This window comes from Tyto alba, unplaced genomic scaffold (assembly GCF_018691265.1).
Source record: "Tyto alba isolate M040663 unplaced genomic scaffold, T.alba_DEE_v4.0 Super-Scaffold_11, whole genome shotgun sequence".
Classification (NCBI taxonomy): Eukaryota; Metazoa; Chordata; class Aves; order Strigiformes; family Tytonidae; genus Tyto; species Tyto alba.
Window position 1 is genome coordinate 7097551 of NW_024881273.1, and position 14115 is coordinate 7111665.

The window sequence follows — 14115 nt, forward strand, 5'->3', positions numbered from 1 at the left end:
GGTCCCCCGTCCCCCGAGAGAGCTGGGAGGGGATGGTCACCATCTGTCCGGGGCTGGGCAGGGGGAATGGAATAAACGGCTGAAGAGGGGGGAGCAGATGGCATCCAACAGCGTGGGTTTTCTGCTCTTTGTGGGTTTTTTTTTTTAAATAGTCCGGGGGAATCTTTGGTAACCATCTCGCCGAAGAGATGGAAAAACCCAACACAGCCTCTGGCCATTCGCCGTGGTCACATCTTGGCAAGCCTGACACGAGAACCTGGAAGAAAACAAATAGGGACTTTTGCAATATTGCTCTGTGCTGTAGTCTGAGGTGACTAGCAGGTCCATCTTCCCCCCCCTCCTTTTTTTTTTCTTTTGTATGTGAGTTTGCAGCAAAACCTTTCCTGCCGCACCTGTTTTCTGTAAGTGAATTCATTTCACGGGTGTTCAGTACACACAGCCTCTGTATGAAAATATACTGTGACTGTTATTTCTTCTACTAAACCTAGCAAGGGTAAAAATGCATCTCTGCTCTTTGCCATTCCAGAGAACCTATCCTGAAATAATTTATTTTATAGTGTTATTATTCATGCCAATAAAGATTACTTGATTCATTAAAGGCCTCGGAATTGATTTTTAGCTGAAAGTATTGTAAGCTGAACACAGTTACTGGTGATACACAGTTGGCATTAATAAATTTAAATGTAGCAGCATATGTTGATTTTTCCTTTGGGCCTTTTTATACCGTCCTGATTTTACAATAATCAATTTGGAGATGCCCATCCATACTAATCAATGACTGGCCATATTAATGCCCTGAGTCCTTTATCCAGTCACAGCTGTCTGCACACAGAGTAAATGCTCTCCTGTTAAGCATGAAAACTGAAGTATCATCCCAGGGAATACATACATGGAGCAGAAAACATACATGGAGTCCTTTTCAAATCATTTTGCATATTTGATCATCTGCTCCTGTAACTGTTATATTACAGCAGGCACCAGCCTGAGTAGTTTGCAGTGGTGGGCGAGAGGGTTAATCTTATGATCCTACAAATGTCTAGCTAGTCTATATATTAACCAGACATGCAAAAGACAGAATTCAGGTTGTATAAATAAATATAAATCTGAAATGGATGTCTTCTGTTCTTAGTTCTACCACTAAAGTTGCTGTAAGTATTCTTTGTATGTAACATTTGGAAAGCTACAAAGCACCACGTTAATGAGATATGTAACTAAGTCTAGAGGTTTTTTTAATGTTAGATATTATATTCTGATATAGTCTAGAGGTTTGCCTCAAAGATTGGGATTTCTTCTGCATGCTCCTATATACAAATTATTAAATAAACAGTCCTTTTGAGTTTATGATCAATAAGCCTACAATTCAATGCATAGATATACTACTGTGTTGAACATAAACCTGGAGATGGATTTAGTCCCATGCATGCACAACACAAGTCAGGATTAGGGCTGTAAGAAGTGAAGATACTCACTGCTGTATCAACCTACGATCCGAAAGTTGATCTTTAGAGATGTCTTTATGTGCCAGACATAAACATCACACCTACCAGAGATGGTTTAACTGAATCCAGAAGAGAAGGTTCCAGATTCAGCTAATCACAGTGTTCAGTTTGAAAATCACAGAGATGTAAGGTCACAGCACAGAAAGTTGAGCTAGGATCCTTTATTTCACTGCAGGCAATAAAACAGCATGTCTTAAGCTGACAGCAAAAGGGTACTTACTGTTAGTACCTGCTGAGCGTTGGGACACAGACCTTGACCTCCTATCTACTGACAGTTGTTTTTTCCTGAAAGTAACATCTCCCTTTCAACTCTTAAGCAACTTGCTGTTCAGTATGCAGTGGTAAATATGTTATAATGTGAGAATACATGGAACCTTAAAAACATAGTGCTACAATACAGAGTACAACATTATCACTCAGTAATAACCCAGGTATCCACTAGGCTCAGCAGGTGGTTACACAAAGATTGCATGTCATTGACAAGAAGAGTGAATGAAAAAGAATAAGAACTAGAAGTTCAAGGTAAGAAAATGACCCAGAAAATACCCTGCTACAGAGACTATCATCAGTAGAGTTGTTGGATCATCCCTATAAAGCAACCTGCATTAAACCTCTATATGATTAGAACAGGGTTATGAAATTTCTTTGCAGGTAAGAAGATAGGCCATACGAATGCTTTTTACTCAGGAACTGGATTGCATTATACAGCCAATTTTTTGCTGGGCTATATGAATTTGTTCCAGGGACCAGATCAGGCATGCAGATAACCAGAGATTTCTAGTTTCCAGCACATGACTGGAATGTGCAGTTGTATGTTTTAACTTTGGCTTGGTATGCAACCCCATGGTGAAACCACATAGCTTCTGAAAAACCAAGTGTTTCTCAGTGCCTATGACAGCACCGAGATACTCTGCTGCCCACAATTTCCTCTTCAATCCACAAGGATGGTGTTATTACTCATCCGTTTCACTAGGATATAACTAGTTCTCACCGTAATGTCTTTAAACCTCCCAATCTCCTTGGAGAAGAAGGCATAGAAAGCTTTAAAGTAGGTTCCCTCCTGCTTTTGGGGCCTGTCTGTTGAAAGAATGAGTCAAGTTTCACCAGACCTGCTCTTAACAGCTGATATTAATTACTAGAATTACACCACTTTCTATGTCTGTTTTATCTGGAGAAAGTCTGTATTCACACATGTGAAAGCAGTAGCACACAACATTCTAGAGCAAAGTGACCTGTGCATTAAGGGATATTTGCACCCACTCTTTGTTCTGTTGCTCTAGAAACCTATTTCCTGTTATTTCTTGACTAGCAGGACAGGCCCACAGTATATAAATTGAGATGCTGTGATTTTCAGTTTCACAAGGTAAAATATATTCCAGGATATATTTTATATTATCTTGCTGGATGTGAAAACACAGAGAACTCAGCTTTGTTGATCTTGAAACATTAATTTAAACTCAAATCCAGATCCCTTTCCTCATGGACTCTAACATTAAGTTTATTCCTTTTCTTATGTATATTCTGGCTTCTGTGGAGTCACACTAAAGATAAACCTGACCCAGTGTCTCAGATACTAATTTTACTTGCTTTTACCTCTTTTTGAGGGATTTGCAAACCAGTTCAGAAAATTTCCAGTTTTAGAAGAGGAGGAAGCATTTCACTATGATATTCTACAAAGAAAAGCTCTATATTTTAAAATCAAAAATTAAAGGCTGCTTCTCTTTCAGATAGCTTTTCTAACCAATAGGAACACCAGAGAGAAACTTTTTTTCTGACCAACTGATACCACAGGAAATCAGTGATGTTACTATGGTATCATCCCTACTATAGTAGCATTTAAGTACCTATAAAATAGATACTTAAATTGTTTCTATCTCTATAGGCATCTTTACATAGTCACGTAAATTTAAGAGGCTAATTTTAATTAAGTTTTTAAACTATTTGTCAGCTGTATAACATATTCTATATTCATCCAGACAGTGACAATCCTAGCCCTGATTCTTCGTGGAATTTATATTTTAACCTCTGCTTGTAAACTTTCAATTTAAATTCATACCTATGTTTATAAACGTTTTTTAAGATCCCAAAGGACTAGGAGTACCCACTTGATGACCCACTGTGAAATATCCTGAACATTCACAGCTCTACCTGGAGTGAATGGAAACAGTTTGCAGATAACTAGAAGAATCGTAAGCTAACTGTATTCCACGTTTTTGCCTCTGTTTTTTTTTTTTTTTCCTCTAAGAACTAGATGTGTTATTTTTGCAAGGGCAGAGAATGAGGGACAGAATCCAGCACTCAAGTGTCTATTTCTAATTATGCTAACTAAACTGGGAGTTCTATTTGCATGAGGTGACAAAATCAGTGTACAAAACTGTCATTATGTTGATAGCCATACATAGAAACACACATAGCTATGCCCACATGCATTTTGAGGGATTCACATTAAAGTACATCCAGAAACATTTATAGCACCTGGGGGGGGGGGGGTGGGGGGGGTGGGAAGGGAAGAGAAATCTCTCATCCTCCTTGTTTTTATTTGCTCACACCTTAAGTTTTTCTACCAAGGTAGAAATAAGTAGATTTTTCCTGTCCATTCCAGTTTATAAAATCCCTTTTTATTTCACAGACATTGCAGTTTTTCAGTATTTCCCATGAAGGATGATCATAGTTGTTTTTCCTCCTATAACTGCTACATGCTGCTGCATAAGTCACAGGTGGGAGGTATTACAGAATCAAAAGGCCCTTTTGCTGCTAACATCCTCACAACTAGTTTTCTTGCAGGAGAGAAAATGGAAGGCTTTAGCAGTGATTCTGAGTGCCTGCAGTTCTTGTCTTCATCAATGGGAGGTGTAGGTTTCTAAAGCTTCTTAAAAACCAAGCCTGTCTTGGAAACTCGAGGTCTGGTCTCTGGTCTGAGTGATGACAATTCCTGCAGAAGTGTTTAGATAGACTCCACGCTATTAATGAGTTCTTGTAGGGGTATCGCTGCAGACATGCACTGGTCTCATTTACTTACAAGCACCTCTGCAAGGCAGGGGAGGCCGAAGCACATTTTGTGTATCTTACAGTTTTACACTAATATTGATCCTCTGAGAAATCTACATAAAATTTGCCAATATTTCTGCAAGTTTCTACCACTTCCACCACTCCTTTTCTTCCTTTCTTGTCTACCCAGAGAGCACCCTAATAGCTCCCCTTGTCCCTCCAGCAGTTTTGCCCTTTGAGACCACAGTAAGTTAGGTCAAAGACCCCCTTAGGCACTCCCTAAGGACCACATTTTCCAAGAACTAAGTAAAAAATTTCACAGAAAAGTAAAACCAGAGAACATATGAAAGAGCACATGAAAAGAAGTCATGAATAAACCTTTCTGCTATACTAGCTCCTGAACTGGCACTGTGAACCCCGTTTTGTCCCCCCCCCAGTCTTCAATATCAGCTGTTGACATACTGTACTTCCAGTAGTCTTTCACAAGCCTTTTTCAGAACAAATGAATTAATTTAATTTTATTTTTTTCCAGAGGCTGGTATAAACCTGAATGATTATTTCAGGACTGGAGTAGGGTCACCCAGAACAAAATACCTGCTTAAAGTGCTAAGCAGGGAATGGAATACAATACTTTCAAGGGGATGTTTCTATTGTTAGAAAAATTTTGATAACCACAGTCAAATATAGTTTCTTTTATAGAAGTATTAAAGGTAGGTGTAGATTAATGGGGTGAGGTAGTGGGACAAGAAGGGGAGAAAAGTCAAGTCAGTTTATGTACTAGCTAAGCACAACACTGTTAAGGAACAGCAAGAACAGGGCTGTTCCTCAAGGAAAGAAGAGCTTTACCAAGAGGTAAATCTCACATCCGGTAAGGTTATTGCTAACCAGGGTCCAATCCCACAGCAGCTAGAGGAATCAAACAAGACAGACTAAAGGTAATGGCTTAGATCCAACAAAAAGTCTAAATCATACAGCAACAGTGTAATAACAAGGCAGGTCCAAGGTCAAGCCAAGATACCAACCTGCAGGTCAGGATGATCACCTCAGGCATGTGTACAGCAATGAGACAAAGAGCCAGTCTACAATTTGAAATCAGACTCAAAGACTCCATAAGCACATAGACCTACAACTGAGCCAGAGGCTAACACTTCTCCATAATTCATTACAGGCTGGTGGCCCTGGGCTGACCTTAAATAGAGCTCCTGGGCCCACAGATGTGGGGAGAAGCCCCATGTGAGACTGGTCATGGCCATTAAAGCTTATTAGTACAGCTGTTAAATCATGTAAGAGAATGGTAGTGATGTAGTTGGGTAGTCTTTCTCTGAAATTAGAACTGTGTGGATGAACTTCAGGTTACAGCAACCACAGGGAAAAGGATAATTTTCTTCTAATGGTTCCTCAAATAAAGTTTCAAAGATCCTTATTGTCTGAAGCTCCCCGAGCATCAGCTCTGATCCAGGGAGGAAGGAGACACTATTCTTTTAAGTCTTTGATGCTCTTCACTGTTCTTCTTTTGGTGACCTCTGGCAAGGAGCAGGTATCAACTTCTGAAGGAAAAAACAATGTTTTTCCTCCACGTTCCCTCAATGCAAATGATTAGAATGGCTGCACAGCTGCTCAAAGACTTTTGTCCACAGTCTATATGGAGTTTCTTAAGCTTGTTTTTTGAGAGTTATTGGGAAATTTGCTGAGAAGAAAAAAAGCATTGGCAGCTCCCAAAACAGCCCACGTATGCCCTGCAATGGTGTTACCCATACAGATGGAGCAGCTCCCTGCCTTTCCTTCAGTGTTCTTACCTGCACACTGGTGATGTTTTCAGAGCATTTTCCTTGGTCATCTTCACTGACACAGTGAGGCAAATTCACCCCTCAGTGTGGTTCTTCCAATTTCTCTGTACACTCAGGTAGGTATTTTTTCATGGATTACATTTGGTGGACATCTGTGAAATCTTCCTTAGAATCATTATAAATAAAAAGTTAAAACAAAACATACAGCTCAAAATCTGTTGCAGTTTTTTGTTATTCCTTTCCCCCACCACCCCCATCTCTCTCTGAGCTGTGAACAAGAGTACTGGGTAGCACGAACTGAGAGGTGTTTGAAAGACAGCATTCTCCATCCTTCTGAGTCACTGCTAGCCATCCGCTTCGTTTCTGAACACTTGTTTTCACTGCTATACTTTCAAATCAAATATGGCCTCATGTTATATTCTTTTTAAAACCCCAGCCCTTTTAAGAACCTACAATAAGTTTCTTCTTTATTGTAGACAGGTGATTTTTAAAACCAAAATCTGAGTACATGAAATGAAGCACTTGTTTGTATTTCTGTAAAACAAACACAGCAATACCATCTACTGTTTTGCAGCTGTAAACACAAATCGATGCATTTTTCATCCATGTTTGAATGAAGATGAAGCAGCAGAAGTACAGTAGTGTTTTTGACAGCCTCCAGTTTAATCGTATCAAGTATTTCTTGTATTCTGACAATTCCACAAGTGCTGTCCTGGCACAAAGCTCCTCCATACAGGTGTATCAACCATTGGTACAGATCCTGTGACCAAACCACACAGGTGTACTAACTGAGCTGTACGGGTATAGAGACCAAAGTGTGCGGGTGTAGTAACCGAACCATAGGGGTACATTGACCAAATCATACCTGTACATTGACTGCACTGCATAGATACAGCGACTGGACCCTCCAGGGATAGTGACGGAGCTGTGCAGGCTCACAGACAGGTACAGCGCCTGGGCCATACCTGTGTGTCAACCTGCCACATGCCGCCCCCGAGGCCTGGGGGCTGCCTGTACTGCTCTGGTTTCGGGGGGACCGAGCTGTCCCGTCCCCCAACGCCATCCCTGGCCTCCGAGGAGGGGCTGTAAGAGGCTTTTGCCACCGGGTGACTCCCCCCTCAGAGCGACCCTCACTCCCTCCCGCCAGGACTACATCTCCCAGAGTGCAGCGCGGCGCCGGCGCCCGTGAGGCCCCCTAGCGGCGACGCGCGGCTGCCGGCGCGGCGGGGCGGGCTGAGGGGAGAACCGACCCTGGGCGGGAGCGGGCGGCGTCGAGCGGGGCGAGGGGCTGGTGTCGGTGCCCACCGGCCGTGGCGGCGAGAGCCAGGCTGCTCGCCGGTGAGAGGCACGGGAGCGGGGGTCGCGTGAGCTCGCCCGTGCGAGGAGTCGGTGCCGCGCCGCAGCCATGGGGAACCGCGGGATGGAGGATCTCATCCCGCTGGTCAACCGGCTGCAGGACGCCTTCGCCGCCATCGGGCAAAACGCCAACCTCGACCTGCCGCAGATCGCCGTGGTGGGGGGGCAGAGCGCCGGCAAGAGCTCTGTGCTGGAGAATTTCGTAGGGAGGTAAGGGGGGTGGGCATGGTCAGAGCCGCCGGCTGCGTGGAGAAGCAGCGCGGTGCGCGGAGGAGCGCGGAGGAACGGAGCTGCCGCATGCGGGACGCTCCGCAGCTGCGGGCAGCCCGGCTGCTGCGGTGCAGGGAGGGCTGGAGGAGGGTCTCCCCGTCTCGGGCGGGGGGGGATCTCTGCAGCGGGGTCCCCGCCTTTGCCGCACCTTGGGGGGCCGGTGGAAACCCCCCGCCGAGAGGTGCGCCCCGGCTGTTACATAACGCGGGGGGGACACACACCGAAATGTCAGTGGGGAGCAGCCCCAGCCCCGCCGCCCGGCCGGGGTGCCCCCTCCACGGGGCTGCAAGGGATGGATGTTGTCGCTGGGAAGGGGAGGGGGTTTAAGTTTAATCTGCTCCGTTCCCCCTCCCCCAGGCCAGCCCCGCTGTCCTCCATAGCGGATGCCATGTCAGGAGCGGCGGGTAGGCTATAGGAAGGACGGGGTTATCTCTCCTATATGCTCAAATCCCCGGGTGCTACCATTTTGTGACAGGCAATATACTGATGCCTTCCCTTCATGTGACCTTCGCATTCATCATCTGCAACTTGAGTAAATTGCAGACTGTGCAGCCTGGTTATCTGCTCCAGCGTAGACACACAACACCTGGGGAGGGGGGTTGTTCCTCAGTTGGTTTCTGGCTTTGTTAATTAACTGTATTCAGTGATATACAGGTTTTGTTTATCACGGTTTTGTTTTGTTTTGTTTTTTTAATGCTATGAGGGGCATGCAAGTTGCTGGTGATTTGCCTTAAAGGCAGTGACTGCTGTGTTACCTGGTCAGATGCTTGTGTGGGTTTTTCTCTTTCGGCAAACTGCATTTGTGACAACATCTACTGGATGTTGTTCCCCCCACCCCCACTTTTTCTTTTAAGCTGTTTGCTGCCGGATGGCTTATAAAGCTTTTCTACTATTGGAAGGGTCTACGATGTGTATGAATTGCTTGTTTATCTGGAAGTAGCCCCAAATTCTAGGTTTGTGCAAGGGTAGCTTTGAGCAGCGAATGCATGGTGTGTTGTGTTTACTAGGAGGGAAGGCAGAGGGATTGTATCTGGTGCAAAGCAAGCATGGTTGGAATAAGATTATTTTTTCTTCTCTATAGATAAACATTCAAAGAGTTTGGGATCCTTTCTAGCTAACTTCCGACAGTCCATGCAGTATCCCCCAGGGACACTGGGAATCATGCCAGAGGAAGGACATTGCATTTTACTGAGCCACATTTTACACAGACCAGGATCCACTTGTTTGCCCATTGGGACAGGAAGGAAAGAATGATTCCTACCACCGAAGTGAAAAACTTACTGTGCTGTAGCTTTCTAAGAAAGGGTAAATAGGAAAACGTGAGCAAAACAGGTTCACCTGTTGGCTCTGCTGTTTTCATGCTTTCTAAGTACTGTCAGTCTAACCTCGTAAATCCTTTTTAGAGGATCTATGCAGTCAGTGCTGCAGTGGCGTAATATATAACGTATGGCTGTTGGGCCAGAGGAGGGTTTGTCATAGGACAGTCAGTGTGTTGGGGTATGCTGTCCCTCTATTTTGGACTAAGCAAGCAGAAGGGGATATATTAATCATTGGTGCATCTCCGCTGGCACCAATTGAAAACAGGGGATTTTATCTGCCTGGTTGAGAGCAAATTAATTAAATTGTTTTCTGTCTCTTTCTGATGACCTCTGTCCCAGGAGAACTTGTGACCTCCCTGTGTCCCATCAGTTGTCTCTCTAGCAGCAAGTTATAGTGCTGTGGCTTTTAGAAAATGAAATAATGAAGGGTCTCCTGAGCAGAAGCTGAGAGACCTGTCTGTAGAAAAGCATTTAGAGGAAATAATTGGAGTGGAAATGGAAAATATGTCAAAGGGAAGAGGTCTTTCTCCATTTGATACCCTTGAGTGCTGGCTAATTTAGAGACTGGTAACATGAGACATCTTACCACAGAATGTATGTGTATATGCTGTAAACCCCAGTCCTGTTAAAATAATGTTGGGGCCCTGCTGTAATGTATAGTCTCTTTTCTCTTTGTGTGAGTATTGGAAACCATGATAAGAAGCTATGGAAATAGTATCTGGAATAAGCGCCTAGTCGTGATGGGGCTGTTTTCTTGTCTGAATAGGCATAAGAAGAAATTGTGTGTAGACCTACTGTGTACAAATTCAGTTATTGCTGTAGTGTGGACATGACATATGTCACTGCTCCAGCTTGATACCAGGATGGTGGTGCAGCTATTGCTCAGCAGCTGCTCACTGCACAGTGAATGTGAGTGCTGATGAGCTGCTCTGAGTGGATGGAAATTTGTGCAAAAACAAATGCCGATGCAGTTGGTACTGGCTGATGTGCTTGATGGGGACACTTCAGCAGAGGGGCTGGAGGTCCTGCCAGGGCTGGTTTCCCTGCTAAGTACCTCCGGGAGTCCTTTCAGACCGTCATCAAGCCACGTTCACATAGCAGGGCTATGTGTGCTGCTTGCCCCCACTGCCAGACCTAGCCTGTGGCTGTACAGGACTTCATTTTAGGGCTGCTGCTGGCACCTTGCAGTAGTACTGAATCCCACATATACCACAAACCTTGAAGCACAGAGGAGTGATGCTGACCGCAATCAATGTTTAGTTACATGTCTTAACAAGCATTTTTTTTTTTTCCTTCTGAATGTGATGGCTTACTAGTTGCTGCTAATTACTTTTCCAGTGTCACTTACGCTGCTGTTAACAGATTATCCAACAGTGCAGAGCCTGTATTTATAATACCAGATGTCAGTGTGGCTGCTATGTGTGCTTTTGCTGCCGGAGACTCAGCATGGTGACTAGGATACCAGCTGATGGTGTTAAAATCACTGATGAGATGAGAGAAGCCATGTAGAAGCCAGACAGGTGGCACATCTCTTCATAGACTGGTTTATCCTTCGCCCCAGGACTGGAAAGAAGGTTAATCAGGTTACCTCCAGGCATTTCCTGTTGGTGTGGTTACAGGCTTGTAGGATAACTCAGTTTGGAAGGGACCTCAGGGGTCATTTAGTTCATTCTTATGGTGTTGTTACTTCCCTGCTGCCACCTTTCTTATATTAGGTCTTAAAGCAGGCACCAGTACCAGCAAAATTGGTCTGATAGAAAGAACAAAGCATGTGGCATGTGCTAATTCGTATTGAGAGAGCCCAAAGGACCAAGAAGGGGAGATGTACAAGACAGCCCAGAAAGCTGTTTGTGAAATCATCCATGTTCATGCCATTCTTATTTTGCCATGTGAAAATAATAAATTTAAGTGTGTGTTTTTTAAAATAGTAAGATCTCAAAGCACTGTTACACAAATCCTTGGACTTGTGGGAGTATTACCGTTATCTCTGCTTTACAAACAGGAAAAACTGAATGCACTGGGCTGTGTTTGGATGGCTGCATGAATGTTTGTGCCTTGTGTTCTTGTTGTCTGATCCAAGATAGCGTGTTGCTCAGCCCTGCTAGGACAGCTGCATTGCTCTTCATGGCGAAAACAAGGCACCTCTGACTTGGGGAGAACAGATGGTTTAAGGGGGCTGCTGAGGAGGCAGTGATGAAGGACTGGGAACAGTGGGTGGAAGGACTTGAATGGAGGTGAAACCATCTCATTTATGATCCAGGGAGCTAAGCAGTGCCAAAGTTGTAGGAAGTGAATCAGGGTTTACTTGACCCCAAACCTGAGCATTACCCCAAAAGCATTCTCTCTTAGGAGCTTTTATGTCCCAAAGCAAATAGGGGCACTAAGCAGTCTGTCACCAGGCTCTGACGGTACACGCTTAATTAGCTGATGTTTGTATGTTGCCTGGAAGGAAATTGGAGGCAGGCGTGGACTTAAACTCGACTGTGGTGGGCTAACCTTGCCTTTCCTAGCAAACTGAAATTTCACCATGGGTAGAAGAGCAGGGAAAATGCAGCATTGCAATGCCTGTGGCAGTGGTAAGGATAAATACATATTAAGCTTGGTACTTGTGCTATAGTAATTGCCTTGACAAAACCAGACAAGAGCCAGGCAGCATGTGCTACAACTGTCTTTGCCTTGCAGTGCCACATACTGAAAATGCAAAGCTACATCCTGAAGCCACAGGATTTAGTTTGGCTTCAGGTATAATTTTGAGGAGCAACTTAGTATCTTCATATCTCAACCTTCCCCAGCCATAGGGAGATCAATACTTACATAGTAAGATAAATGCTTATACTCCCCAAGATATGATGAGGGAATACCTTCTTTGATAACACTTTGCTTTGTTATGGGAACCTTCTCCAGCAAAATACCTTCAGAGGCCAACAGCAGTATTTAGCAACGACCTAGAAATGAAAGATCCTATAGGGATGAATGCAGAGATGCAGATACTTGGCCTGTTCATGTATTGTAGGAAATCTGTTTTGTCAGCAATCTTTGTGCTTTTAGGTTGCTCAGGTTTCTGCTGTAGTACATGCTTTGTGAGCTTGAGTGCTAGAAAGAGAATTGAGGGACAAAATATTCTAAAAATCATAGCTATGTTTTGTATAGATTGAGGATGTCTGCTGCACTGGGTAATGCTGAGCATCAATGCAGTACTTTAGCAGCAGGTTTCAATTTAAACAAGAAGATACACTCACTAACTTGCTCTAACCTGGCTATAAAAGGGGTCCTTAAATATGATTCTTCTATATTTGTTTTTGTTCTACTTTGTGATACATTTACATACCGAGAGTGCTGGCAGAGGGAGTAATTGCAAGTCATGGACCCTTGATTGTTGTATAAATACATCTGTGAGCTGACCAAATGCTGTTGTGCATTTGCAGGTTAAAGACATAGGCATTGCTTGGGAATTGACTTATTTAGGGTTGCAGAGGGTGATGCGAGATCCCAGAATATGATTCTGCTGTTGAGAGAAATAAACTGTGGTCAAATCCTTCAAATGGCAGCAAGACTTTGGTCTTCAGTGGAGAAAATACTTATTTTAATCTCAGATTAATAGGGGAAGGAAGAAAATATGGAGCACGGGGGGAAATGGATAATGTGTTACAGCAGATCACAAGATAAAATAATTTAAGAGAAATCTGTACAGCTCTGAGCAAACACTTGTGGGAGGAGGGATGCTAGGAGGAGATTCGTAATTAAGTGATGACATGGATGGCTGTAAGGGGAAAATAAAAAGCATGAATCTCAGTGTTTGTAGATGCAGTATCTGCCTGTATTTGTTCTCTAACTACTTGCTTTAATGTTACAGGGGTTGGCTCAAATAAATACAAGTCTAATATATTTTCTACTTCCTGCATAAGGTAGACATTCTCTGCAGATCTCAGTGTCTGTATTCTTCACTTGAACTCTTTAATGATGACCTCATTCCTCAGGTAACTGTCCACTAGCCTTATATTCACTAGGAAAAGTGATCCTTATGGCGTGTCTCAGATCATATCGTAATTTACCCAGGGAAAGGAAAACAGCTGTATCTCCAGTTTGGAAGCTGATTTGGGGCTTGCCTGGACCTACTGGTGTGTGAAAACAACAGGTTGCCCTGTCATTCCTGGAATTCATCACCAGATAGCTGGCAGGTCAGGAGGATGCCTTCTTTGCTAGAGTGGACTCTTCCTTGTTACCACAATAATACTCATGTTGGGAGTCTTAGAGCATCTTGAACTTTGGTTAGTCCTTACTGTACTTTGAGATAGGTTAGTGTCAGATTTTGTGTGTTTGCTCTATAAGCAGTATGCTGTGATAGAGGGCTATAAGGAGTCTGCAAAACTTTCCCAAGAACTCAGAAGTTCCCAAAAGCATTCTCCTATGCTAAAACTGTCAGCTGTTACTGTTTTTCAAAACTCCATGTTTATAACTTTTCACACAGTCAAAAAAAAAAAAAAGGAGGAGGGCAAAGCAAAGGCAAACTTCTGTTTTTAAAGGCTACTGATCGTTTTCAGAAGCCATAGTACAATACGTAGCTGGGGATGTCAAGTCCTTGAACCTGACTTCTCCAGATGCTCTGAGCAGGCAGAACTCTGCTAGACTTAAATAGAAGGTGTAGGAGTTTGTCTGCAGCACCTCCTATCTGAGGCAGCTTCTGAAAATGTTATTCTAAGCCAGGAAGCTAATCCCCTTCCTGATCTGGTGAATTACTGAATGTTCCTACTTTGTACTTCAAGTTTGCGTCTGTCTGTATGAGTAAAAATTCTTCCGAGTAAGGATTTCTTAGCATCTTTAAGATGAACCTTTTGAGGAGAAATGGAAGAAGTTGACAACTTAACAAAGATTAATCAAGGAAACAGTTCTTGCTGT

The 14115-nt window shown here is 43.5% G+C and overlaps 1 protein-coding gene across 16 annotated transcripts in view; it reads left to right on the forward strand.

Annotated features, from left to right (window-relative positions):
- The first annotated feature begins 7503 nt into the window (after nucleotides 1–7503).
- Nucleotides 7504–14115, forward strand: part of DNM1 (dynamin 1) — a 69483-nt gene continuing 62871 nt past the window's right edge. For all 16 annotated transcript variants that reach the window (XR_004409841.2, XR_004409842.2, XR_004409843.2 and 13 more), the window contains exon 1: nucleotides 7504–7840. Coding sequence is in view for 12 of the 16 variants with exons in the window: in XM_033011900.2 (XP_032867791.1) it covers nucleotides 7680–7840 (161 nt within the window). In the remaining 4 variants the exon portion in view is untranslated. The remainder of the gene's footprint in view (nucleotides 7841–14115) is intronic.